At 39.0% G+C, this 25066-nt stretch overlaps 2 protein-coding genes across 4 annotated transcripts; one reads left to right on the forward strand and one right to left on the reverse strand.

Moving 5' to 3' along the window:
* Nucleotides 1-968: 968 nt before the first annotated feature.
* Nucleotides 969-18756, forward strand: LOC110049604 (CCR4-NOT transcription complex subunit 3-like). Of its 3 annotated transcripts, none has more exons than XM_020755405.2 (22): nt 969-1194; nt 1285-1352; nt 1463-1537; nt 1672-1761; nt 1973-2033; nt 5488-5555; nt 7807-7833; nt 8440-8508; nt 8894-8962; nt 10047-10091; nt 10526-10573; nt 10980-11046; nt 11414-11577; nt 13371-13533; nt 13751-13775; nt 14144-14445; nt 14764-15194; nt 15896-16013; nt 16348-16546; nt 17044-17176; nt 17640-17765; nt 18319-18756. In XM_020755405.2, exons 1-22 carry the CDS (start codon nt 1170-1172, stop codon nt 18415-18417), a joined length of 2472 nt encoding a protein of 823 aa, XP_020611064.2. In that variant the 5' UTR covers nt 969-1169; the 3' UTR covers nt 18418-18756. The 3 variants fall into 3 exon arrangements, with proteins under 3 accessions (XP_020611064.2, XP_089146031.1, XP_089146032.1); XM_089289905.1 differs by having other exon boundaries at nt 15899-16013; XM_089289906.1 differs by lacking the exon at nt 1672-1761.
* A 5030-nt stretch (nt 18757-23786) lies between these two features.
* Nucleotides 23787-24753, reverse strand: LOC110049645 (histone H1.0-B-like). The gene has a single exon (XM_020755452.2). It carries the CDS (start codon nt 24651-24653, stop codon nt 24075-24077), a length of 579 nt encoding a protein of 192 aa, XP_020611111.1. The 5' UTR covers nt 24654-24753; the 3' UTR covers nt 23787-24074.
* Nucleotides 24754-25066: the final 313 nt, after the last annotated feature.

The raw sequence follows: 25066 nt of genomic DNA on the forward strand, positions 1-25066 counted from the left end.
TTTTAAATGTCAATGACAAAGTCATGCCGTACGCTTTACTTCAGGGCGGGGTAGTAAGGTTGCAAAGCTAAGGCTGATAGGGAACCACGAGCCCGGGGGGGGGGGGGTTACTCCCTTATCTGGGCTATATAGGTATGTGCGGCCCCAAAGGGTATGGTTTTCAGCCGTTTTGGTCATAAACAGGGTATCGATTTTAGCCGATTTTGGCCATTTTGGTCATAAATAAGGTATGGTTTTTGCACTCTAGGCTTGATATGGGTATGCTTTTAAGAAGTCACTTTTTCATTATTATCGAAAAGAAAATCAACAAAAACCCTTTACTAATTATAACGCAGGTCTGAAACAGGGTTTTGATTTCAGAGTCAGGTCATCAATAGGATTTCGAATTTTTGGTCAGGTCATTAATAGGGTAGGGAATATCGCAGATTTTGGTCATAAATAGGGTAAGGGTTTTGGGAAGCGGGCCGCACACCCCCACCCAATTTTCCTGGGAGTTCCCCCCCGGGGGGGGGGGACCACAGGAGACAACGATATCAACGTTAGTAGCAGTTTCAGTTCTTTCAAGTTGTCGTGAATGTCAACGGCAAAGTAAGGTCCTTCGATTCATGACATGATCAAGGAGTAGGGTGGTTGCTTTAAATGTAGTGAGGTTTGCACTGCATAACTCGGGCGCAACCATGATGGCGCGAGTGAATTCATACAAAGTGTCAGGCGTCCTCACAACCAAACTGCACGTTAATGGTCTGGGAACAAGTTGGCGAGTTCAGGCTTGACTCGAACATAAAAGAACTCAAGATTGTGAAAAATATTTTCCTCCCAGTATCCGACGTTTATTAAAGCACAGTAACTGAATGCTTTTGTTTTGTTTGTTACCTCTTTTCACTGCTAAATGTCGTGATGTTTGTAAATTTAGGCCATATAATATTTGTACCTCAGGAAAACACACGATTGCGCATGACAACTCGATAGTGTGCTCATGCGCTTTTCTAAGAGTCATCCCATAGTATTTTTTATGGCGAGGTGAAAAGCATCATTTGCGACGATATTTCTTACTGTACGTGAATTAATTTCCGTCCATTTTCTCCATTATTGCGGAATTTCAACGCCGAATGTCTTAGCAGTTCTTCCAGCTACGAAATTATGCTTCTTAAGAGCGACGCAGCGAGGTAATGGCGGATAAACGGAAGCTTCAAGGTACGACGAGTGCATGGCTTTTATGTGATGTTTTTTTAGCTTGCATACTGTGTCGAACTTCCTTTTCTTATGCTACTTGTATAATGTCAGGTGAAATTGACCGTTGCCTAAAGAAAGTTCAAGAAGGCGTAGAAACATTTGAAGACATCTGGCAAAAGGTATTTGGCAAAGTTACAAGTCAAAAAGTTCCAACGCGATGCTATTCTGAGCACGTTGAGCTCACCCTTGGACAGTTTGTACCGTTCTAAATTGTGACGTATTCTTTCAGGTTCACAATGCGACAAACGCAAATCAAAAAGAGAAATATGAGGCAGATCTTAAGAAGGAGATCAAGAAACTACAGGTTTGTGTAAAACTTAGCTTTTATTATTGTTTTGCCGTCGTTGTATCATACAAACTCTGCCTACAAGTATCCTGTCCAGTTTCGATTCGTTTTGCCGCCAGTTTGAAATTTAAAGTTTTCCGGTACTTCCACAGCGATTGCGAGACCAGATTAAGACTTGGATGGCGTCCAACGATATCAAGGACAAAAGAACTCTCCAGGATAACAGAAAACTCATTGAGACGGTACACATCTCGTACATAGTTATTTCAAAATGGCGTCCAAGAGTGAAGGCGCCATTTTAATAATAATTTTAAATTGCTTTGCATTACTGAGGATTAACTTTGTGCATTGTGGAAGTTGTTTAATGATGTTGAGTGGGGAATTTTTTTGAATTAGCTTTCAAGGAAGTGGTTATATCTTTTATAATTTGGTTTTATTTTTGTACTTTTTTAGCAAATGGAAAGATTTAAAGTTGTTGAGAGAGAGACTAAAACAAAGGCATATTCTAAAGAAGGTATTCAATTGATTAACTTGTTGTTGTCATTCTAATATATAATCATGGTACACAATGTATATTAAAAGGCATACCATTAACCATCAAAGTATATTTCTTTCAAATATCGATTTTAAGGATTGTAGAGATGAGAAAGATTCACTTTAATTAACTTCACATGTTTACCATGTTGTTGAAGTTTTCTAAGAACAATGCAATCATTTTTCAATAAAGACAATATTACCTGAGGGAATGAGAAATATTGAAACTGTTAATGTATGTAATGGTGAACAGCTGCTGACTGCATCCCAGTTTTTGTGTTGATGTCATCAGGTCTGTAGTACATGTATAACTGGTCAGTATAAAATACAGACTGCAGACTGGATATAAAACATGGACTGAGGTGTAAAAGCCTGGACTACGGAATTGGTCTAAAACACAGACTTGGGTATAGAACTCGGGCCAAGCCTTATGGATTTGGGTATAAAACACAGACTACAGTATGCAGACAAAGTGTAAAACAATGAGGACCAAGTCTCTAAACAAATAATATTGTTTTACTTTGGCAAAAACTGAATTTGTAATGCAAAAGGTTGAATATTAGATCAGTCAAAAGTACTACTCCCAACATTGTTAATGTGAAATCGTAATCTTAATCTGGTTTCTTACAGCATCTGGCCAAATGACTGGCAGGAATAGCAGTGTTTTTTTCCTTTGTCTGTGTTTTATACCCAATAAGCAGACGATAGACCATATTTTGTACCCAAGGCAGTGTTTTTACCTTGGTCCATATTTTATACCCAGTCTGTAGTCTGCAGAGGAGGCGCGGTGGCCTCATGGTTAGTGCGCTCGTCTCCGGATCGAGCGGTCCGGGTTCGAGCTCTGGCCGGGGACATTGCGTTGTGTTCTTGGGCAAGACACTTTACTCTCTCAGTGCCTCTCTCCACCCAGGTGTATAAATGGGTACCGGCGAACGTAATGCTGGGGGTAACCCTACGATGGACTAGCATCCCATCCAGGGGGGAGTAGAAATGCTCTTAGTCGCTTCATGCTACAGAAACCGGGTTAAGCTCCGGCCTGATGGGCCACTTGGCTCGTATGCAGACTTTACCTTACCTGTAGTCTACAGTAACAAGGAGAAAAACGTTCCAATAAAAGGGACATTCATATTATTCTGGTTGCTTAATGTCTAAAATGGACGCACTGACATTATTTAAGATCCCTATGTCATGCTTCGGACTCCTTTTTGTAAAGATTTTTGTTAACTGAAACCCTTCCTTTCTCCCTGAGAGGTATAGAACAGTGTAATAACTCTGTGTTTTGTACGTGTGTATTCTGCTTAGGAAAATGTGATTCCCTATAAGGATGTAACCTTTCGGGTGATTAGTGACCAGTTCACACAGTCTGCATGTACCAAGTTGTATCCACCAGGATAGTAGAGATCATCGATTATTATTAAAAATTGATCAAAAAGTGTAACCGACGTGGCAATCTATTATGCTTGATGCATAATCAATTATTACATAAAGATGAAAAATTATTGGGTGACAACTAAAAACATTAAAATGGATGTTTTTTCCTTTTCTGCAGACCAGTGTAACAGCAGATATAGTACATTTATTTGCCTTACATATGCTTTGCTAGGTTTGACTTGGCCGCTCTTTATATTTCACTCACACCTAATAAAATAGAGTGGAAGTTCTTTTTGCGAAAAAGGTGTCCGTAACTGGAACTGGCCGCTTATGAGAATAGTTCTCGTAAGTAGCCACTTGAGTTGTAAGGTGTATACATGGCCACTTATGGGAGCTTGCCGAGCTAACATTAAACATTGGGAATGTAATAAAGAACCCTGCTTTTAAACAATTTTTTTTGTTTTTAATAATGGTGATAACTGTATAAAGATAACTGCCGTACAATGGGATATACAGATTCTTACTCCAGTACTAACTTGAATACTTTGCGATGTACATGGGATTTCCTTTCGGATGTCAGCTTAGGGGAGCTTAAAACTTAAGGAAAAGTCTAGGTCGCAAGCCCTCAAAGTGTGAGCGGTCGCTTATGGGAATGGTCGCTTACAGGAATGTCTGCTTGTGGGAATGAATAAATACAGAGTTTGTATGGGAGTTCAAACAGGATTTTGTGAAGGCGGTCATATGTAGGGCTGTCTGCTTATGAGTGTCTGTTAAGAGAGCTTCCACTGCGCTTAGTTGATTAATCTTACAAATTGTGCTAAACGCTAAATAACAAGCTGATAAATTGCCTGTAAAGGTGTCTTTCACCTCAGTAACACTGCTTTGACAGATATTAGAAAACAAGGAGATCTTTTAGATCTTATAACTGCGCTTCTAAAATTTAACTGTTTTTGTAGCACTACAGTCGCAACGCAGTGCAGATTCCAAATATTCATTGATCACTGTAGACACCACATCACTTAATCAACACAAACTGTATTATTGCACCATCACTCATAGCCTTTGTGAAATCTTAAATTTAATAGTTTTTTCCATGAGTAAAGGGCTAGCAAAGTAGTCACACAAGTCACATAATTCAAGAATTACGTTATCCGTGGCTAACTTTAGCAGGGTGGTTATTTCCCCACCAATGACGTAATCCTTGCATGTTCTGACACGTTCTTTGCTTGGCTTGCAAATATTTAATTTTCCTTCCGATCTCTGAACTCTCTTCAATTTCACAGCACAATCATCCACTTCTCTTGTCTAAAAATACAAAAAATACTCAGAAAACTAAAAAAGCTGTCACTCCTGGCGAAATAAACTTGCAAAGTAAACACAATCTTTTTACCACATAGTGCATTCCATGGCTGAGGTAATACCTTTTTTAGCATATTTGTTATTCCCTTCAAATCCAATGCTTCGGTAAAACCAAAATAAAATATATTTTACATACAATAAAGAAAACAATATCCAAAACATTGTCCATGTATTAATGTTTAAACAGCTTTTGGCGAATGAACATAACAGGTTGGGTGATTCAAAATTTGGCAGAGAGGAAGTTTGGGTCTGGTCATTGACAAAACGAAAAAAAAAAAAAATTAAACAACATTTAGGACAAGAACAGCGCTCGGCCCATGGCTGTGCGGTTAAAAATCCTGGCAAACTCTTTTTGACACAATATATAAATGTGGGATGTCAGCATTTGGTATTGTGGTGTTTAGGCTCCTCTCTCAGCTGGGCAGCACTGTGTTGTACATGTCAGACTTTGTGTGAGATCTGCAAGCATCTTTGAAATACATATAATTATGATTATAATTGATGAAGGATGGGTTGGGACAATCTGATTATTTCTGATGATTGATTACAAAATTTCGGCTAATTCTCAACACTTATACCATAAAAGGTTTAAAATTTGTTACAATTAAAGTCAAACAGTGGCATGTCTGTCTTTAGCACTTTTCTGGACATTTGAAGACACTTTTGACAATTACACATTATTTTGGATTTTGTTATGTACATAGGCCTTGGACTTGCAGCAAAGATAGACCCAGCAACAAAAGAGAGAGAAGAGGCAAGAATTTGGATGACGGTGAGTGTGGTCTCTTCATCTTAAAAGAATAGGTATTCTTCTATTGTGCAAGCGTAAGCATTGACTGTCCTTTTCTAGTATCACCAGTAATTTTAAGTACAGTTGTCATGTGCAGGACTGTCAATAAGCTTTTGAGTAGATACCCCTAATTGGGAAGTAAGTGATAGCCTACTGATCAAGCACATAAGGCGCATGCCTCCTTTTAAAATTCAGATGCTTGGAATTGCTGTTTTCAACGTTTTCTAGTCTGCCCAGTATTTGGGCCCAAAGAATAATCAAACCTATGACTATATTTATTGTGTTTTGTGTTTAACAATTATTGTTCTTTTATTCAAAATCTCAACAGTCTCAAACAAAAAGTTTTCTTTTTATAATTAAGTTTCTCTGCTCAATTGACTGACATTGAAAAAACTTACACTCTCAAGAAGTGGAAGTCTGGGATCCAGTTAAATTGTCCTAGGTGTTTCACAAACCTTCAATCTCCTGCTTCTTCACTCCTGTCTACTGCATCCACTGCACATGGGAAAGATTAACATGTTTAAAACTCTTGAAAGGTATCTTAGACTTGGACATTTGAAATGGATATCTTGCAATGGTTTAGTGGCATCTTTTCATTATTTTGTTTCTCATCAAAATTAATGGTAAAGTGAGATGAAGGTAGACGGCTGAAGATTGGCCGGTAGCCGGTTGTTTCCTGCCAGCTACCGGCCATTAATGAGAGGCCTGCATTTTAGAATCTGTTCATCGTTGCCTGCTTAAAGTTTTCCCACTCAAGTGTCTGGTTTTCTGAAGCTTTGTCAAAGTCAGATTGTGAGTCAGTGCAATATGGTATCATTTGGCTACAACTCCCAATATCGTTCACTTTGTCTTTCCCATGCTAATCAGGGTAATTGTTATTTGAAATCAACTTTTTGCCCAGTTCTGCCATTCAACCAAACCACACAAGATTTTTTGGGTCTTTAATGTTGGGTTTACCATAAGTTCAGCTTACAGACAAACAGAGGTGACTCTAGTAGTGTTAAGTGTTAAGTGTCAAGTTCTGTAAAATGACAGCTTTACATGCAATCCTTTACATGTGATGCACACAAAAAATTTTACATGCACTTTTACACACACACACACTAATTACATGGGAATACTGTGTGTATTCTATTGATGGTTAAATCCCTTTTGGTTCTCATCCACATGAAGAACACGTGTTACATGCCAAGAAAGTTGGGCTTGCAGAAAATGTACAGGCTACATTGATACTTTTACATGTACAAAAAAAAAAAAAGAAAAATGCATGGCTTGAAGAATTTTACCTTTTGTAAATTAATGACACTTTCTGTGTTCTAAATATTTGTTATGTCTATAATGTTTTGCCTACAATATTAATGCCCGTATTACTTTCAAGGCATTTTGTGACAATCTAGTGTTGCAATCTAGTCCTACAGCCATATATAAACGTAAAAGAGTGAATAAATACGGTGGCTGAGGCAAGCTGGATCAATCAATGGCCTTATATCTTTCCAAATGACTGAGAAAGATATTTTCTAATTGCCTTTCTGGGTTCTCTTGTATCAAACTCTTCATTCAATCTACCTTGTCTTATCATTCACACTTTTGTGAAATATGTTGATGAAACCAGACAAGACTGCATGACTAAGATCTTGTGACCAACCACAGGGTTTCATATTTCACTTGCAGCATATGTTTACACTTTTGTGAAATTTGAGCATCTTTCATGACATATCTTGCAAATAAATTTTCTGTCAAAATATAAGGCACTTTCCCAAACTGGTAGGAAATAACAGCTTCATGGCCTACAGAAGTCAGATGGTTCCGATTTTCCCACTCTTTCTGAGACAACATACTCCAATACACGTGTGACACTGTGTGGTGGTTGTTTTGTATTTACATGTTGCTCAATTAAATTTTGGTGGTGAAGATGGAGGTGATAATGGCAAGGTGGTTATGTAGTGGAGGGGACTAAGTGTCCTTTTTTACAAAGAAGTCCAGAGACATTTTTTTCTTTGCACCTTCTTTGTGGCTGCTCTCGTGCTCGCACTCTTGAGGACTCATCAAGGACTTTTTGTTTTTATTTCCTGGAGCCCAAAAGTCAAGATTAAAACTTCAGGTGTCTGCAGCTGTTAAAGGTGTAGACATAATATATTTCTTTTGCATCTGAGATAAGGAACTTAACTTAACTTCTCTATGATGAAATTGTTGACGATGATTTAAGTTCCCTGATTTTCTGTTCTTGTTGCAGGAAGTCCTAGATAGGTTACAAATAGAGGTAGGCCTTTTTTTGTTTTACTAGAGGCCTGGCACAAAGTTTGCCATACACAAGGGGACAACTCTGAGTGTGATTGGTTTTAGCATTTACAGAAGGTGTTTTACTTTGACTTGCCACAGGCGTGATTGGTTTTTCTTATTGGTTGTTACAAAAATTCTCTGGAATTCAGCCCTTTCAATAAGTGCTGGTGGCTTACCCAAAGCAAATCATAGTGATTTAAGAAAAATCAAGTTATAGTGAACACTTTGGGAAGTTTCTGAGTAATTTTAATGATTTGCAATTATCATTAAAAGACTAAGAGAAAAAAGAGTCTCTATACCAAAATAAGACCTTCCAAAATAGTTAGTTAAGTTTGCATTGTTTAATCATTTAAGACTTACCAGGATTAAGTTCATTTGTGGTTGTTATTCTTTAAGTGTTATGGTCCAGAAATAAGAGAGATATTTTCTGCATTAATTAGTGTGTGCATGGGAACATGACATAATTGAACTGATCTGTAATATAGACAGTAAAAATTCTATTTGTTTTATGTTATCTACTCAACCTTTTAGGTTATGTTAACATTTGTTTTAGATGTAGTATTCATTTATTTATTCTTAATCCTAGGTGGACCAAATAGAATCTGAAATAGAACAGGTCTATGCAGGATCACGGAAGAAGAAGCTTGATAGAGATGTAAGGCCTTTCTGTGAAAATGGTTTTGTACTACAAAGATTACTCCAAAAATGTGACATTGACATATGCAATTTGCATAGCAGATTATTGACTTGAATTTGAGCATGTTGTGGTGGATACCTTGCAATCAAATTCAAGACATTATATTCTTTCTGCATGGAGAATGCTCTTTGGAAATACCTTAAAATCACTGGATGGTAAAGAAACTGCTTTCATATGTATGTTTGGCAAAATAAAATAAGTTTTAGATATTGAGGATGTTGTGGACATACGTGCTTAGCATTTTATTTGTGTACACATGACTGCATATTAATTCAGAGCACTGGTTTGAATGAAAAAAAAAACATAAACACACAGAATGAACCATCTTCGTTCCCTTATTTAGAGACAAGATAAAGTGGATGAATTACAAGATTGGGCAATGAGACATCGGCATCATAACCAGCAATGGGAGGTAATAAATATATGTATTTATCGTTTTCTGTCCAACATATTGAGTTGTAATATGAGCTACATGTACAAAACCTCGAGTGTTAACAGAATGATTATTACTAGTCATAGTGAGACAAATGGTTAGCATTTGTGGCTTTTAATCAAGCAGTTTACAGTTTAGTCCTAGGGAATTTCCTTGTGTTATGTGCATAGGCAACTCTCTCACACCCATTTACACACCTTGGGTAGAGAGAGGCACCAGGCTAATAGCTGGAGAAATTTAACCATGTCAGCATTGTGGTTGGCAACTATCTCTAGCTACATGTACATTTGTGTGTAAGCACAAGCTTGGAATGGAATATAGGGTTGCTACATTCCATTTGAAGGTATTTGGGGTGTTTTGTAATATATAACTTAGTATTATGACCATTCCAGGGCTCAAAAAAAGTACCGTCCGGTTGTCTGGGATGGGTGGGGGCAAGTAACTTTTCATTGTCACTTGCCCAATGGGCAAAGGCTCAAGCAAGTTGTCTGCCAATGAAAACTCAGACTTGCTCAGGGCAAGCAAAATTTGAGAGCTTCATGTCCAAAGGACAAGCTGGAATACACCATTTTCCTAATGTTAGCTCCAGTCCCTTGTGGGGGCAAAATTTTATCTATTTAATGTATTAATGAGGCCATTTTTGGCGGAGTGATCACTTCTTGCCCCCACAAGGGAATGGAACTAGGGAATATTTGCATTAGCAAAATGGCCTATTCACATTTTTTTCAAGCTCTGCTAATGGTTAGGTTGTTGGACTCCCTTAGCAAACTGTTATGAGTGCTGGCTAGGGTCATTGTGCTGTGTTCTAGGAAGAGCCACTTTCCTCTCACACCCAGAATATAAATAGGTACTGGCAACATTTTGAGGTAACTAAATCAAAGCATTGGAAGGTTCTTGTGATGGACTGGCATCTCATCCAGGGGAAGTAGTATTAGTTCTATTTGCTTCATATGTTTACTTCTGAAACCAGAATAAGCCTCCAGCAGTGCGAGTCACTTGGGTGTTTAAACAGCCTTTTCCTGTGTATCCAATGATTGTTAATGTGTGTGTTCGCCTTTTTCAGATGATCCTTAGAATGCTGGACAATTGTACAATACAGCCTGATGAGGTATGTTTTTTGTTTGTTGATTTGTTTGTTTACAGCTTGCATCACACACCATCATGTCTTTTGAACTTTAATAGGTAGGTTTATTTATATGTAGGTTGTTTTAGAAATCTCTCATCTATAAAGATTGTGCAAAATTCAGTCTGTTTCACACACTTTCAGTTTCTAATTGATAGCTTGTAGATGATCATGCTATGTCAAATCCATATTTCCTCCTGTAGTTTAAATTGCTTTCTTGTCAGTAATGGGAGGAAGCGTAAATAATAATCATTGCAAAACGTGGGATTTGTATGTTGCCAGATTTTTGCTTGCTAAAACCCAGGTTCAACTGCGTGCATTGTTGATTTAGCTACTTGTATAAGGCTATTCCTCTTTCTGGTGCTTCACTTGTAGCTATATTCATGCTTGTTAGATTTATACTTTCTTTTTCTTTGCAGATTAAGAAATTACAAGAAGATATGGATTATTATTTGGACTGTTACAAGGTAATGAGATTGTAGAGAAAGATATATCATCTACCAAATTTACCAGAGGTTGCAGAAGTTTGGTTAGGTAACAAACATCCTTTTTAACTCCCCTACCAGTTGTCTAGAATATTTTTTCCTTGTTGACATCAGGAGTGGAGTGCAAAATTTGATTTTTGTGAATTCCTGCCTGTAAATGTTCATTTTGTGAAAAATACCTGTTGTTATTTTTTGTTTCTCTGTGGTATTAATGTTTGCTGTTTTAGATTTCTTTGAATTACAAGCATTTTTTTTATGTGTTAAGGTGTTAAAAATATGGTGTGTATTTTAATTTTGAACTTTTTGGGGCCCTGCTATAGAGGGTGCCATATGTTGCCAGTGCTACATTTAGATATATTATCAATGAAATATTATGATTTTTCTTCAGGAACCTGACTTCCAAGAAAACGAGTTCATGTATGATGACTTTGACCTTGAAGAAAATATTGCATCCTGTAAGTGTCATGAGATTTTAGACTAATATGGGTGTGTCCTTTCAATAGGAACATCAGTTGTTTTCTCAGTGGCTGCTGTTAGCATTACAATTTGTGTTTAGACTCTGATTATTATAGTGTAGTTGTGCTGAAAATGTTAACTTTCATAATTCTGAAACAAATCGAAGTGAACTCATTTCAAATATTGAGGGCTAGGTAGGTTGACCCTTTATTGTAAAGCAGGTATTTAAAGATATAACTAGCATGTTATCAGAAACGATCATGGGTTCGAAAGGATGTAAGGTGACAGTAGATGCTAAGTTTAACATTCAAATCCTGACAGGATATATAGTTTATTGACTACATGTACCTACTTTATCCTCTACAGTAAACACACTGGCAACTTCCCCTACAGATGATGATGATGTTATTCTTAATCATGTTCCTTTGTCGCCAAGCTCTACGATACCTCCAAACTCTCCTGGCACACCAACCTCACCTGGAACACCGATAACACCTGTAACACCTGGAGTGGGTACCAAAATCAATTTGGTAATAGCTTTTCAAGTGTTGTATTAAGAGTAGACAAAGAAATGCAGTGTCCACACGGATGTTACTTACTTACACATGACAAGTGTGTTATGTGACCAGGCTTTTAGCCAGAATTTGAAAAGTGGCTGTCCAAAATGTGCTATAGGGCCTGCTCAAATGAGCAATTGAAAAGGCAACATGAAAAAAAAAAATTTTCTTTAGAAAGTGGCGATCCACAGGAGAGTCTGGAAACCCATCTGGCTAAAAGCCTGTACGTGACTCAGTCACTTCCTGGAGAGAGATTTTGTCTCTCGTTTGAAAAAATTCAAGATGACAGAATTTCTGCCCTCGCAGTTAGGCTGACAGAGCTCAACACTAATGGTAGCCAACTAGCCACAGACTAGTAGAAATTTAGTTTTGGCTAGTAGGTTTTCAATTTCCACCAGCCACTTTGGCTAGTAAACAAAATGAAATTGTCTGAACTAGTTTCTGTCTTTCTCAAGGAAAACAAACCCTTTTCTCGGAAACAAGGTCAGAATTTCATTGTGTATGTACATGTACCATGTTACCACGCACGTTGTTCAGCACATATGCAAATTTTAAGTTTGTTTAGTTTTGGCTGTGTGGTATGTAAATGGGTAACTGAACATGTTACTATGCTGAAAAGAAATATTTGACAAACAAGACATCATTTTCTGAAAGAACACGTCAATGTTCTTTATCGTTATGAAATTAGTAGAACAAAACACAAGCTTCCTGATAAAATCATGCGTAAAATTGTGTGGAATTGTTAAGGGATATAACATTTCATTTATGGAGTGACAATACATGGGTGATTTGTCATTGTGTGTGTACTTACAAACTTACCACTGCAGAAATAATTAGATGAGAAAGATTCATTTGTTTTGACATTTAAATCAGCTATTTTTAGCAGTCGAATTTCACCAATGACAGTTTGGAGTATTGTTCAAACAGTTGTTTTGCTTTTGAAACATTTTTACGGTGCCTGTCAGTCTGTGAAGAAGTCATGGCCAGTTAATTTTGCAAATTTCACGTTTTAAAAAAATTGCAAATTTAAAGTGGCTCAGTTAAGACTTTTTTTTAATCTACTAGAAAAATCATTTTTCAGTTGCTTTGGTCTCAAGATCAACTTCTTCAATCAGCCTCAAACAACATGTTGGTTTCAAAAGGTTGACTCGGTTGAGGCTTCAACATAGTTCACTTTTTTCAATTGCCATGGTTTGAAATAGTTGATCAATATCACAATTCTTCAACCAGAACCCTTTCAACCTCAAAACAGTTTTTCCTAACAGAACACACAAAATCTCAATCAGTAATACAGGGTGCTCATTAATTTAGTGAGTAGAAGGCTTATTTCATGGAGTAGATGGCTGACACTGATTCAAGAGGTACAGGGGCATGTTTCCCCCCAAAATTTTGAAATGAGAAGATGTGAAATGCTATTTTACGCTTTGTGAAGGAGATACTTCCTAATAAAATTTTGAGAAAGGTCAAAACGTCAAGAATATTGACGGATTAGAAAGGCTTTTTCAATTTTTATCCTACAGCGCTAGCGTAGTTAAAAATGTACACCACACCCGGACCCCATGCCCAAAGAGTAGGTGGCTCAGAAATGCAAGTAGCCAGTTTTTTTAGGCAGCAGCTGGCTTTTATTGAGAACCCTGATTAGTAATAGTGTACCAATGGGACACTTACCCAAATCAACTAAAAAACAGTTACACCCAAGTGTAGGTGTATGTATAATAAGGGAAACAACTGCCAGGATGAACATGGATGTTATTCTTATCCTGCAGAGCTCACCAAGAAAAAACTCCAAGAATGGTTCTTCTCAAGGGAATAGCCTGCCAAGCTATTCACCCCCTCGAACACCAACCTTCAAGACTAACAGCTTTAGCCAGCCGTCAGTCACACAGACTTCACCAGCAAGCATATCAAGTCCAATTATCATTAAAGCTAGTAAGCTTAAATTTACAAAGTCATTCAGCTATAGTCATTGCTTGATTTTTTTAGGAGTTTTAGTCTGTGATCACACTTGGTTTTTAAAATGGGAAATGCAAAACAGAATTTGTTGGAATCAGTCCCTCTCCAACATGGTGGATTGTAACAACTTCTGTAAAAGAAAGTTAGAAAGAACTGCTTTTTAATCTGATCATTTTCTCTTATTGTCTTTTAGGTAATACACCAGCAAAAGTAGTTAAGTGAGTATCTTTCCCCTCTAATGTAAACATTCTTAAATATAAAAGTCTGTCCCATTATCAGGGGTTTACTTAATGTTTTCAGCAGGAGTGCAACTGGTTTTTGCTGTTGGGCAAAACTATTTCAACTGAACTTTTAATGTAAGAAAAAGTTGAAATCCTCTAGATGGTCAAAACAGGTGGTCAAAGTCGTCCTCACAACTGGTCAATTTGCACTGTGCTTGGCCTTTAATAAAAACCCCTGCATTATTTTTGTTTATTTTTGTTGTCAGTGGTTAGGTATTTACTTTGTGTGCTATACTAGAGTCACTACTTTATATTCTCCCTTAAAGGGCATCAAGATCGTCATTTTATTTTGTTATTTATTGCAGTTCACTGACTCATGCTAATGCCTTCGAGAATCATGAGTCCAGTAATGGAGAGGAGCCGTTACTCAAGACACCACCTCCGAGCACACCTCCTCCTCCTCCCGTGTTAGGATATGCTGTGGCTGCTGCTGCACAGCAGAATCATGTTGATAGTGCACCGGATTCTCCCCCGGCCTCAGCAGTGTCATCAAGACTGGTCAATCATGTGTCATCAGCACCAACAACGATGCCCAGCAGTATATCACGGCCCAGTTCATTGGCAGGAAATGGCACAGAACAGTCCATGCAGAGTAACCACTTCCCTGGTAATTGCTTTATTGTTACAAGGTCGGACATGGTTATGATAGGTCAGGAAACCCTCAGTGTACTGCTCTATGTGATCAGAATGTGATAATATCAGAATATATAAGTTGTCAGTCAAAGTCAGGGAATTTTATGCTTACTCTGTGTGGTGATAATGAACGTTACTGAGTAAATTCATGGCCAAGGAATTTTTTTCTGCAAAAGAAAGAAAAGCAAGTTTAAAGCAGGAGCTAGTAACTGTTAAAACTTTGGAGAATAGTCTTACCTGCTTAAGTTTCTATTTATAATTTACTGATGTTGATTCACTTTCCATCATACAGAAACAGAAAGCATTGCATCAAGCATCTCTGACTTTGTTTCATCCATTGCATCTCTGTCCATTACCACTCCACCGACGATATCAACAGCAACGCCACCTTCACAACCTAACCCATTACCACAACCATCACCTGTTCTTAGTTCTGTCCTTGGGATCAAGCCTTCGACGTCTACAGTGTCACCGGCTCCTGTGCAATCTGTGTCGACAAGCCTAACATCTACCCTTCCTCCAAGCTCTGTCCCTTCTTCTGTCCAAACATCGGATCTTGGTGGGTTTAACTTGTCCATGGCTGCACCTCTGGTGTCAAATGCCAGTTCAGTGTTATCCAATCCTACTATGTCATTAGGAGGAGAGGCTTTGGTGACATCGTCTAATCCACCTGCACCAATTTTGAGTGGGTCTCATCTCATTTCAAACTCAGGACCAAGTCAGGTATCTTATAGTTGTGATTTTGAAAAGACAAAAGTGTTTTTATCTCTATTACCCTTAATGGTGTCTTCCAATTTCTTGTGGTTATTATTGCAACTCGCAGCTCTGTTAGAAGGTGTCTGCCTTGTGACCCTTTGCAATACTATTAAGTCAAAATGTTTGAAATTCTTTTTGTTCCTAGCCTGTTGAGAATACTTGAGATATAGGGAAAAAAACCTGAAATTGTAGAACGGTGTTTCTCAGTGCAGTTTGTCTTCGTCATTTCAGTATTTTGGGGGTAAAAATTAGCACAGTTGAGTAGTTAAAACATTGCCGTGAGTAATATCTCATGGCCAGTCAATATTCTTTGTCACTTGCCTTGAACTTCTAAGTTTGCAGATGAATTGAAAAGGTTTTTTGGACCAGCAAACAAGTGCAACCCAGAAAACCTAATTTCGTAGCACAGAAATATTTTTTTGCCTCTGATTCAATTCTTGCACTTTTATCACTAGCCGGGTATACGTCTGAGTGATAACTTTGAATTCAGCCTATTGACCACAATACTGTAAATGGCCAACTTGTCTTGGCAGTTCTATTTTCTTGCTATAACTTCGTTTTACCTTCACAGTGGCTTATTTAAACTTACTTCAGTTAATCTATCATCATTTCAATTCTTCGTGAGTAGCAATGTTAATCATATGGGTTTTCCCCCTTTAAATTTGCAGCAGCCTTCAACTTCCAATACATTCTCATCGTTGAAGTCCATGGCAGCACAGGCGGTGGCTACAGCAGGTTTGAACAATCCTGTCTCAACACCAACAGACTACAGCACAGAAAGTAGAGGTAAAGGTGATTCTTTTTTTGTCATGTGAAAAGTTGTTAGGTCTTGTTGGCTGGCAGTGGCTTCATCACTTATTCAATTATTCAAGCCACAAAGTTAGACATTCAAAAAGTGTTATATTTGTCACATCGCGAAAGTAAAGAATGGAAATTTGAATCTAAGAAGTTGTAAATTACTCCTGGATAACTGTCGCAAAATATGAATCCACAACTGGTGGATGGTTGGTTTATAATTTTGATTATTTGTTACCCTCGCCAGATTAAGTTCCTCCTTGTCAGGTTTTAATCCTAGCGTTTCCCCTCTCTAGATTTAAAGCTTTCATTTTTCTGTCCTCAGGTTTATTTGATTCAAGCAGCAGCCAAACAACAGATGAGAGCAAGGCTTTACAAGAGACGAACACAGCGCACCTCCAGCCCCTACTGGGTGTGGCTCCCTTAGGTCCTGTGCCCCTGAACAAGGAGAGATGTTACCAGCTGGCCATGCTAGAGGCTGCTTACCATCATTTACCGCTTCCGGCGGACTCTGAGAAAGTCAGGTATGCTACCTACTACTTCCTTAGGTCTTACAGTGTTACTTTATGCACATGTACTCTTTGCCCTGGCTATTAAGGTGGATTGTAAATTGTGCAAGCCTGTAAACACTCCCTAGCTGAGTGCGGTCTGGGAACTAGATCTCGCAGGACGCTTTTTTCGTTGGGTTTTTAAGTTTCTACCCTACTAGCGAGCCTGTGTACAGGCTCACTAGTAGTGCTTATGGTCACTAGTAACTGTGACCATTTAAGTTAACCCCAATGAGCAGAACTTTCAATTGATCTTACCCTAGACTGATCTCGATTCTCGAGGTACCGTATTCATAGTAAGGTTGTTGAGTTTGGTGCTACACTAGAAAGTGACTTCTCCCCAGTTCTCTTAGGCGAACATTGTAAGAAATGAGTGAAGGCGAGAGATCCGGTGCTGGTGACGTTTAGTATAAGCATTCAACAGTGATCAAAGCAGGTTCAGGTTTGCTTACCTTTTATTTCTGTGTCAACAGACCTTGTTTACCTCGTAATCCTTACCCTACACCGGCGCATCACCATCAACATCCTCCACAACACGTAGACTCGATAGAATTCTTTCAAAGATTGTCCACAGAGACGTTATTCTTTATTTTCTATTACCAAGAGGTGAGTTAGTACCTGGATTTCAGTTATAACGATTTAATAACTTCTCTCGTACGGTTGTTGCTTTCGGCAAAATTTCACAATAATTATGATATGGCAAGCCTGCCAGCCCCTTTCCTCTCCCCCCCCCCCCCCCCCTTGCCTGCTTTTCCCTTTCTACCTCCCTGCTTCCATCCCCGTGCCCCCTCGCTCTCTCCTCTGTTTTACGTCTACACAAGCTAGGTAGGGGTTTACTCTGAAATCAGTTTTGGTCTGCTTTCTTTGAGACAATCCCCCCGTTTTGTGAAAAGTCCGTAGGTTGATCAATGTCTCAATTCCCCTTTTATGAAATGATGTTTAGTGGAAAACGTAGCGACCAAGGGATTTTATTTATCAAGTTGTCTTGATTTACTGCTAGATGATCACAACTCACATTATAAAGAATGTATGGCAGCCGGTGTAAGTAGATCTGTTATAAATGTTTCAGGGAACAAGAGCGCAGTACTTAGCAGCAAAGGCTTTGAAAAAGCAATCCTGGAGATTCCACACCAAGTACATGATGTGGTTTCAAAGACACGAGGAACCGAAGGCTATCACGGACGAATACGAACAAGTAAGTGTGGTCATGAAGGGTGACGTGCGAGCCCTAACTTGCCATGATTGTAAATTTTGCCCCCTCCTGGTCTCCCCTCATGGTTCTACCCGTGGTGGATTTTTTTTTTTGCTCAAACAAGCTTCTTGCACGACAAGAGGAAACGTAATGTTCGACACTAAGGTCCCGTCCTCATTACTCTGGAAGAATTTGAAAAGCAGCTTTATTTTTACAGTTAGGCCTACCGTCCACACTAATTCCTCATGAAAACGGAGCTCATCAAACCGAAGGAATTTGGAAACGCTGGCTTTGCATTTTAGTGTGGACGGAAAACGTTTTGAAAATGAAGCTATTCGAAAACGATGACATCGCGACAATCAGGTGATTTCCCTGCCAGAGGTTTCCTCAAACCCAACTCCAAAATGACCGCTGATTCTTGCGTGTTCAAATTCTCCGGCATAGCGTGGACGGAAAACATTTGATGCGTTTTCAGAGTGAAAACACCGTTTTCAAATTTCTCCGGCGTAGTGTGGACAGGGCCTTACTCCTCTCTCTCTCTCTCTCTTTTTTTCAGGGCACCTACATCTATTTCGACTATGAAAAATGGGGTCAAAGGAAAAAGGAAGGCTTCACTTTTGAGTATAGATACTTGGAAGACAAGGAACTCCCTTAGAAGAACTTAGGAACGGTCAATAACCAGGCATGGTCTAAATCGCGGGGCACTGACAAAGCTCACGGAATAGCACGAGCAAAAGAACCATGAATAGCACGTGGCACGTGAGCCTCGTGCTATAGCGGCACGTGAAGAAGACAGGAAAGAGAACATTGACACGCTTGACTCGTGCAGATTTTTTTACCGGCTGTGTCCACGTTGGGTTAGTTTGAAGAGAATGACGCAGCTGATCTTGACGGCTTCGTCTGACCTCGTCTGTTTTATGAACACTGGCTTGTTTATAATTGTAAATATGAATGCTAGCTCTAACAATTCCGTTCATTAAAAAATTGAAGCATACACCACGGCTGTTGTTGATTTGTGGCAAGTGTGACTGCACAAAACCTGTCAAGCAGAAGTTCCCTTGCCAGGTCTGGTTATTAAAAGGACGCAGGGTCATTTGCGTCGCGGGTTTTGCTAGGTCACTGCCTTCTCTTTTCCCCCTCTGTGAAATAAGGTTTACATATACCCCCGAGGGGGGCAGGGGACTCCCTAACAAAAAAATATTTGAATGAAAATTTGAATGAAACCCCTAAAGGAGATTAATCTGGGCGTATCTCGAGCTATATTTGAGCTCTGAAGGTAAAGGCAACTAAAATGCATTTTGTTGTATGTATCCACCAAGTACCGGACTCGTTGCCTGATTTAAAGCCGAAAAGGACTAGGTACGAGTCTGTAAATTATGGGATTAGCAACTATTGATCCACATAGTCAGAAAGAGCACACCGAGATTCACAAAATCCCCAAGTTTAGTGTTAATCAGGCTAGTTTTGACTGAGATACAGCCATTTAAAAACGCCAAAATTACACAAATATTTGGTCATCCGGACAGCGTCCGAATGGCCATACATTTTTTTGTAAATTTTGATGTTTTCAAATGGTTGTACCTTGCTTACTATTGGGTCTATTTGCACCAAACTTGGGGATCTTGTAAAGCTTGTTGTGCATTTTATGACTGGATCAATAGCTGCTAATCCCATAATTTGTAGACTCGTACCTAGTCCTTTTTCGGCTTGAAATCGGGCAATGGTGATGAGTCTGAGGTCATGTTCATAGGTCTTTAGTGAGTCCCAAGACTCACCACAGCTTGTTTCTAGATGGATCACTGTTCCAAGCGAAGCGAGTCTAGAGGCCGAGAGTGCAAGGTTAACGGTCAAGTTTTTTTGATGCCTTTTTTAGATGCTTTTGCATTTTTCTTAAGTACTAAACCTAAAACGTAAAAAGACATAACACGTTCGCACAAAAAATGTGATTTTAGACGGGACTGATTGCCGTCAAAATAATTAAAAATTGCGAAGTTGAGTAGCGGAGGGTGTTGAAGATAGAACAGGATTAAGAATTCTTTCTGTAGATGTGAATGTCCGTTACCAGCCGTTGGTAGATCTTTCATGGCAATTCATTTATGTAAAGCGCAAGTCAGATTGTGAGGTACACGAGAGTTTTGTAAATTAAGGAAAAAGAAATTTATAAACAAACAGGGTTTGCTTAAATGTATTGCACTTATATGTTGTACGTCCCCAGTAACACAATGGGGGCACGCCCACTGCGTTATTTTCGAACTACATCGACCCTTACCTGTACCCCCTGGTAAAAAAAAAGTTTTAACTTATTTTTAAAAAATGATCCCCGGCCTCCTATTATGAGCTATTATATGCGTCCAATTGAAAGGGTTCTGGGCCAAATCGTAGGAGGCTGTTTTGACTACCATAATGCCTACAGTGTTTTTTCCTGTCAAAACGCTTACAATGAAACTCTCCCTCCCTTAGAGAACAAGCCTCGTTGTGAATGCTTTATGCTGAAAATATGTTCACAATGTTAACAAAGGCTTTCCTTCTAAGGAGGGGCGGGGGGGGGGGGGTTGGTCGGAGCATTTGAATATGTGTTGGATAGTAAACACATGACCCACCTCTTCAATTTGGCACAAAACTGAGTGATCCACTCCTAAATAAAGGTTGAAAATTACATGACCCGTCCCCTATAAAACATGACATTTTTGTTTGCCTAATCCAATAAAATTATGGTTTACAACACAAGTATTTTAGCTTTAAAATTAAAGTATTTCAGTCCTTTGTATGTGTGGGACTATCTTCTTGTGCTTAAGACGCAAATACATCTCTTTATAAATTGCATTTCATAAACAACAAATTTGCGCCAAGTCAGTGTTTCTTCCTGATGCTGGTTCATTTTCGCTCTTCGACTTTCAGCAACAAGCGCTTTTATTTCGCTTTAAAAAGGACTTTTGAGGCATCTTTTAACGAAGTATTGTTCAATTGTTCTAATCCAGATAAGCTTTAGTTTTTATTTTTTTTCCAAGGAATGTTGATAGAGATAAGAGTGATAGAACGCTTACCATTGATGGCACAGACATTAAAAAAGCAGAAATAATGAAAATACTAGGAGTTTATGTCGATGACAATCTTAATTTTACTGAGCATATGAGTGAATTGTGTATTAGGACTAGTCAGAAAGTTGGAGTACTTTCTCGTATATTGCCTCATGTATCATCTAACATCATTTGATATGGCATTTTTGTAAATCGTCAAACAAAAGGAAGCTTGAAGGCATACAAAAGCGAGCCGTTAAGGGCTATATCCGGGGGGTACTCCCTTATATGGGCTAGATAGGTATGTACGGCCCCAGAGGGTATGGTTTTTCAGCCGTTTTGGTCATAAATGGGTATCGAGTTTAGCCGATTTTGGCCATTTTGGTCATAAATAGGGTATAGTTTTTGCGCTCTAGCCTTGATATGGGCATGTTCTTAAGAAGAAGCCACTTGTTCATCATTATCGAAAAGAAAATCAGCAAAAACCTTTTACAAATTATGTTTACGGTAATTTAACATTGGTCTGAACTAAAGAACTAATTATAACGCAGGTCTGAAACAGGGTTTTGATTTAAGGGTCAGGTCATAAATAGGGTTTCGAATTTTTGGTCAGATCATAAATAGGGTAGGGAATATCGCAGATTTTGGTCATAAATAGGGTAAGGGTTTTGGGAAACGGCCGCACAACCCCACCCAATTTCTCTGGGAGTACCTCCCCCGGGGGTTATATACAGATCACAGTCAGACACATACGACAAACTATTAGAACGCGCCGATCTGCCTTCCTTATATAATAGACGCCTTCAAGATACCAGACAACGTGTCCTCCCTTTTCGTACGTAAAGCCTCTACGCATCTGCTACGGAACAGTGATTTTGTGGTTCCATACTTCAATACCACACATTATGGTAAACATACAATCAGATATTTAGGATTTTTGTTATGGCAAACGAACTCAGTAAGGATATAAGAGATGCCTCCACTCTAACTACTTTCCGTAACAGAATCAGAAAACGTAACTTATCAGAAAACTTAACTTAACTAATAACAGTAATTGCTATCAATTTTGCAGTGATTAGATTGCATTCTTAATAATTTTGATCCTTTTTATCATTTTAGCTCTATTAGTACTTAAGGCCCTTGTCTAAATAATTTAGTAAGTTTAGCATTTTCTTTTTAGTACTAATGGCTCTTGTTTAGTGTACGTCCCCAATTAGTCAGCTAGGGCTAAATACATTTGACACTTAAATTAAAGGTTCTTATCTTATCTTATCTTAATTACTTCCATTTTGAAGCTAAGCTATTTATGTTTGAATTTTGTTTTTGCAGAGAGGAAATTTTAAGTTTGTTTCGTACGTCACTTTCTCCTTGACGATTACGGTCACAAGTGCAATGCATCGATCTTGCTTATTTTCAACCTTATAGCCCTCTTTTGCTGCAGTTTTCAGTTGTAATTCATCAGAAGAGTTTTTTAATTTGCTGTCGTCTGTTAATACGAAATCTGCTGTTTACATGGCTAAATTTGCCATCTAGAAGGTGTCACGTATATTCTAAGACAACGCGCCTTCCACGAACACCAAAGCTGATCAACCTGCAAGTTGCCTGAATCATATCTTTCTACCTATCTATCTACCGCCCTTCACAGGAATCTTACATTAGAAATGCAAACGTAGGAACGTGGCCTATTAAAGCTAATATAACCCTCCACCCCTCTCCTAACACAAACATACGGCCGACGAGGGTACGCCTGGTATATCAACAACAAACAAGAGCATATTACATTAGTGCAGATTATTACCAGCTAGCAATAGAGTTAATAGAAAGTTGTAAACAAAATACAAAGTTGTGCAAACAGCTGAAAACATTTTTGCTTCCAAATTTTGTTAAATATCACCCAGCGTGTATGAATATTTCGGGCAGTCTTCATCGAGGGCTGAGAAAAACTATGTGAAGTGGAAACGACACAAATTTTGAAAACAGAGTGATAAATTTTTGAAGTCTGCAGACTTGGATGGTAAATGCGTCATAGGTATGAGATAGACTAAGCGGAAACTAGATATTTAGCGCAGATCGCCTGAGATATGGAGCAGAACTCCAGATGAAAGCCCTGATACTGCTTGGCTGGAGGCCGAGAATGCAAGGTTTACGGTCAAGTTTTTTTTTACAATAACTGCTGAAATTTTCGCGCGCTCATTGGCTAATTTTCATTGTCAATTTCACAAATTGACGTCAGTTTTTCATGCGTCTGTCCTGTTATTGATCAGGAATTTCGTCATAACATTGTCAAAGTAGCTGTGAATCCACGAGGTGATAGCCGGGTGCATCCGCAGACTACTTTGACAATGTTATAACGAAATTCATGATCAATAACACAAGAGGCCCAATGACGCTTCGCATAAATTATAAATTCATGTGTCTGTCCGCTTATTGACAATGAAAATTAGCCAAAGAGCGCGCGAGAATTTCTGCAGTTATCTGCTACTAATCTCGCAATCTGATTGGCTAATTTGCCGTTGCCGATAAGAGTCCAGACCACGCTTCTCACGTCAATGTGTCATGCAACGCCTTTTTCAGCTCGCGTTCGCAAAAAAAAATTTTTTTTGACTTTGATATTGTGGTAAAAAAACAAATCGAAATGTGGTTTAGCGTGGTCTGTAGTCTTATCGACAACGATACGCGTCACCACAGTGGTCAAAATTTGTTGTGAACTGCGCCTCGTGAGTCCACAACATTTTGACCACTGCGATGACGCGTATCGTTGTCGATAAGAGTTCAGACCACGCCCAACCACATTCGATTTGTTAATTGTACCACAATGGTAAAATTTCAATCTGACGCATATAATAGCCATGATAGGAGGCCAGGGGCCATTTTCCCTTCTTTTTACTAGCGGGGGATGGGGTATCGCATCAGTTCGAAAACAAAGGACTGCAACGGGTGTGCCCCCTTTGTCTGGACAGGGGATATCATGTACAAGATAAAAATGCAATAAATTTAGTCACCACCGTTTCGTTTATAAAATTTTTTTTTCCTTTATTTACAAAACTCTCGTGTACCTCACACATCTGACCTGCACTTTACATAAATAAATTGCTATGAAAAACCTAACAACGGCTGGTAACATACATTCACATCTACAGAAAGAATTCTTAATTCTTATTTCTATATTCTATCTTCGGCACCCTCTGCTACGGCAAAGGTTTGTTTTTTTTTAAACTGAAAGTCAACGGAAACCGCAGTCTTTTAATATAAACATAATAAATGTATGTCAGTCATGAAATATTTTCAAGTTCACTTATTTCTTTCCTTTTGTAGCTTTTTTGGCCGGCTTTTTCGCTGGGCTCTTTGCTTTCTTCGTGGATTTCTTCGCGGGCGATTTTTTGGCGGCGGGTTTCTTTGCTGCTTTCTTTGCTGGGGCTTTCTTCGCGGCCGGTTTCTTTGCAGCCTTCTTCTTGGCTGCAGGCTTCTTCTTTGCGGCTGCTTTCTTTGCAGCAGGCTTTTTAGCTGCGGGCTTCTTCTTGGGTTTGGCTGCCGGTTTCTTGGCGGCAGGCTTCTTCTTTGGTTTAGGTTTCGGCTTCACCTCGGCGGCTTTGTTCACCTTGAAAGATCCGGACGCGCCAACTCCTTTGGCCTGAATAAGTTTACCAGCCGTAACAAGTCTTTTAAGGTTGAGCTTCACCTGGACCCCAACATTTTCTCCAACTTTGTAGTGCTCGGATATGTATTTTGTTATCTTCTGACGCGAGGAACCCGTTCGCTCTTTCAACTCTTTAATCGCAGTGACGATCATTTCTTCGTACTTCGGGTGCTCGGCAGGCTTTTTCGGTGCCTTCTTCTTGGGTGCCTTTGGTGTCGTCGTCGCTGCATCGCCCATGGTGACTGATTATATTAATTTAACAACGAGGTTTCTCGGAAGAAATCGATAGCGAGACAATCAAACTCACGAACCCTCTACTCGGCGTCGCTTGGGGAGAAGTGACGCAGCTACGAACGCGCATCTTAGTTATACATCGAATGCGGACCACTGAGGAAACAGGCACGAAATGTTGCCATTTCAGACCGCCATTGGGCTAGTTGTGCTTCTTGTCCCAACTTTTCGTCGTATACAGGATAATCTCTTCACGCGATTGCCGTAAAAATCATTGGGAATGAAAGCAACTTAGTTTGCGTTCCTGACAGCGGTAAGTTACGTAAAAATCATCTTTGCGTTTTTCAGCAGTTTAACGATAAGCGCAAAACTCCAGTTTGGTTTAGTTTGACATTTTGCAAAGAACCTTTCACAGCTCA

Source organism: Orbicella faveolata, unplaced genomic scaffold (genome assembly GCF_042242905.1).
Source record: "Orbicella faveolata isolate gen_17 unplaced genomic scaffold, um_ofav_v1 contig_2, whole genome shotgun sequence".
Classification (NCBI taxonomy): domain Eukaryota; kingdom Metazoa; phylum Cnidaria; class Anthozoa; order Scleractinia; family Merulinidae; genus Orbicella; species Orbicella faveolata.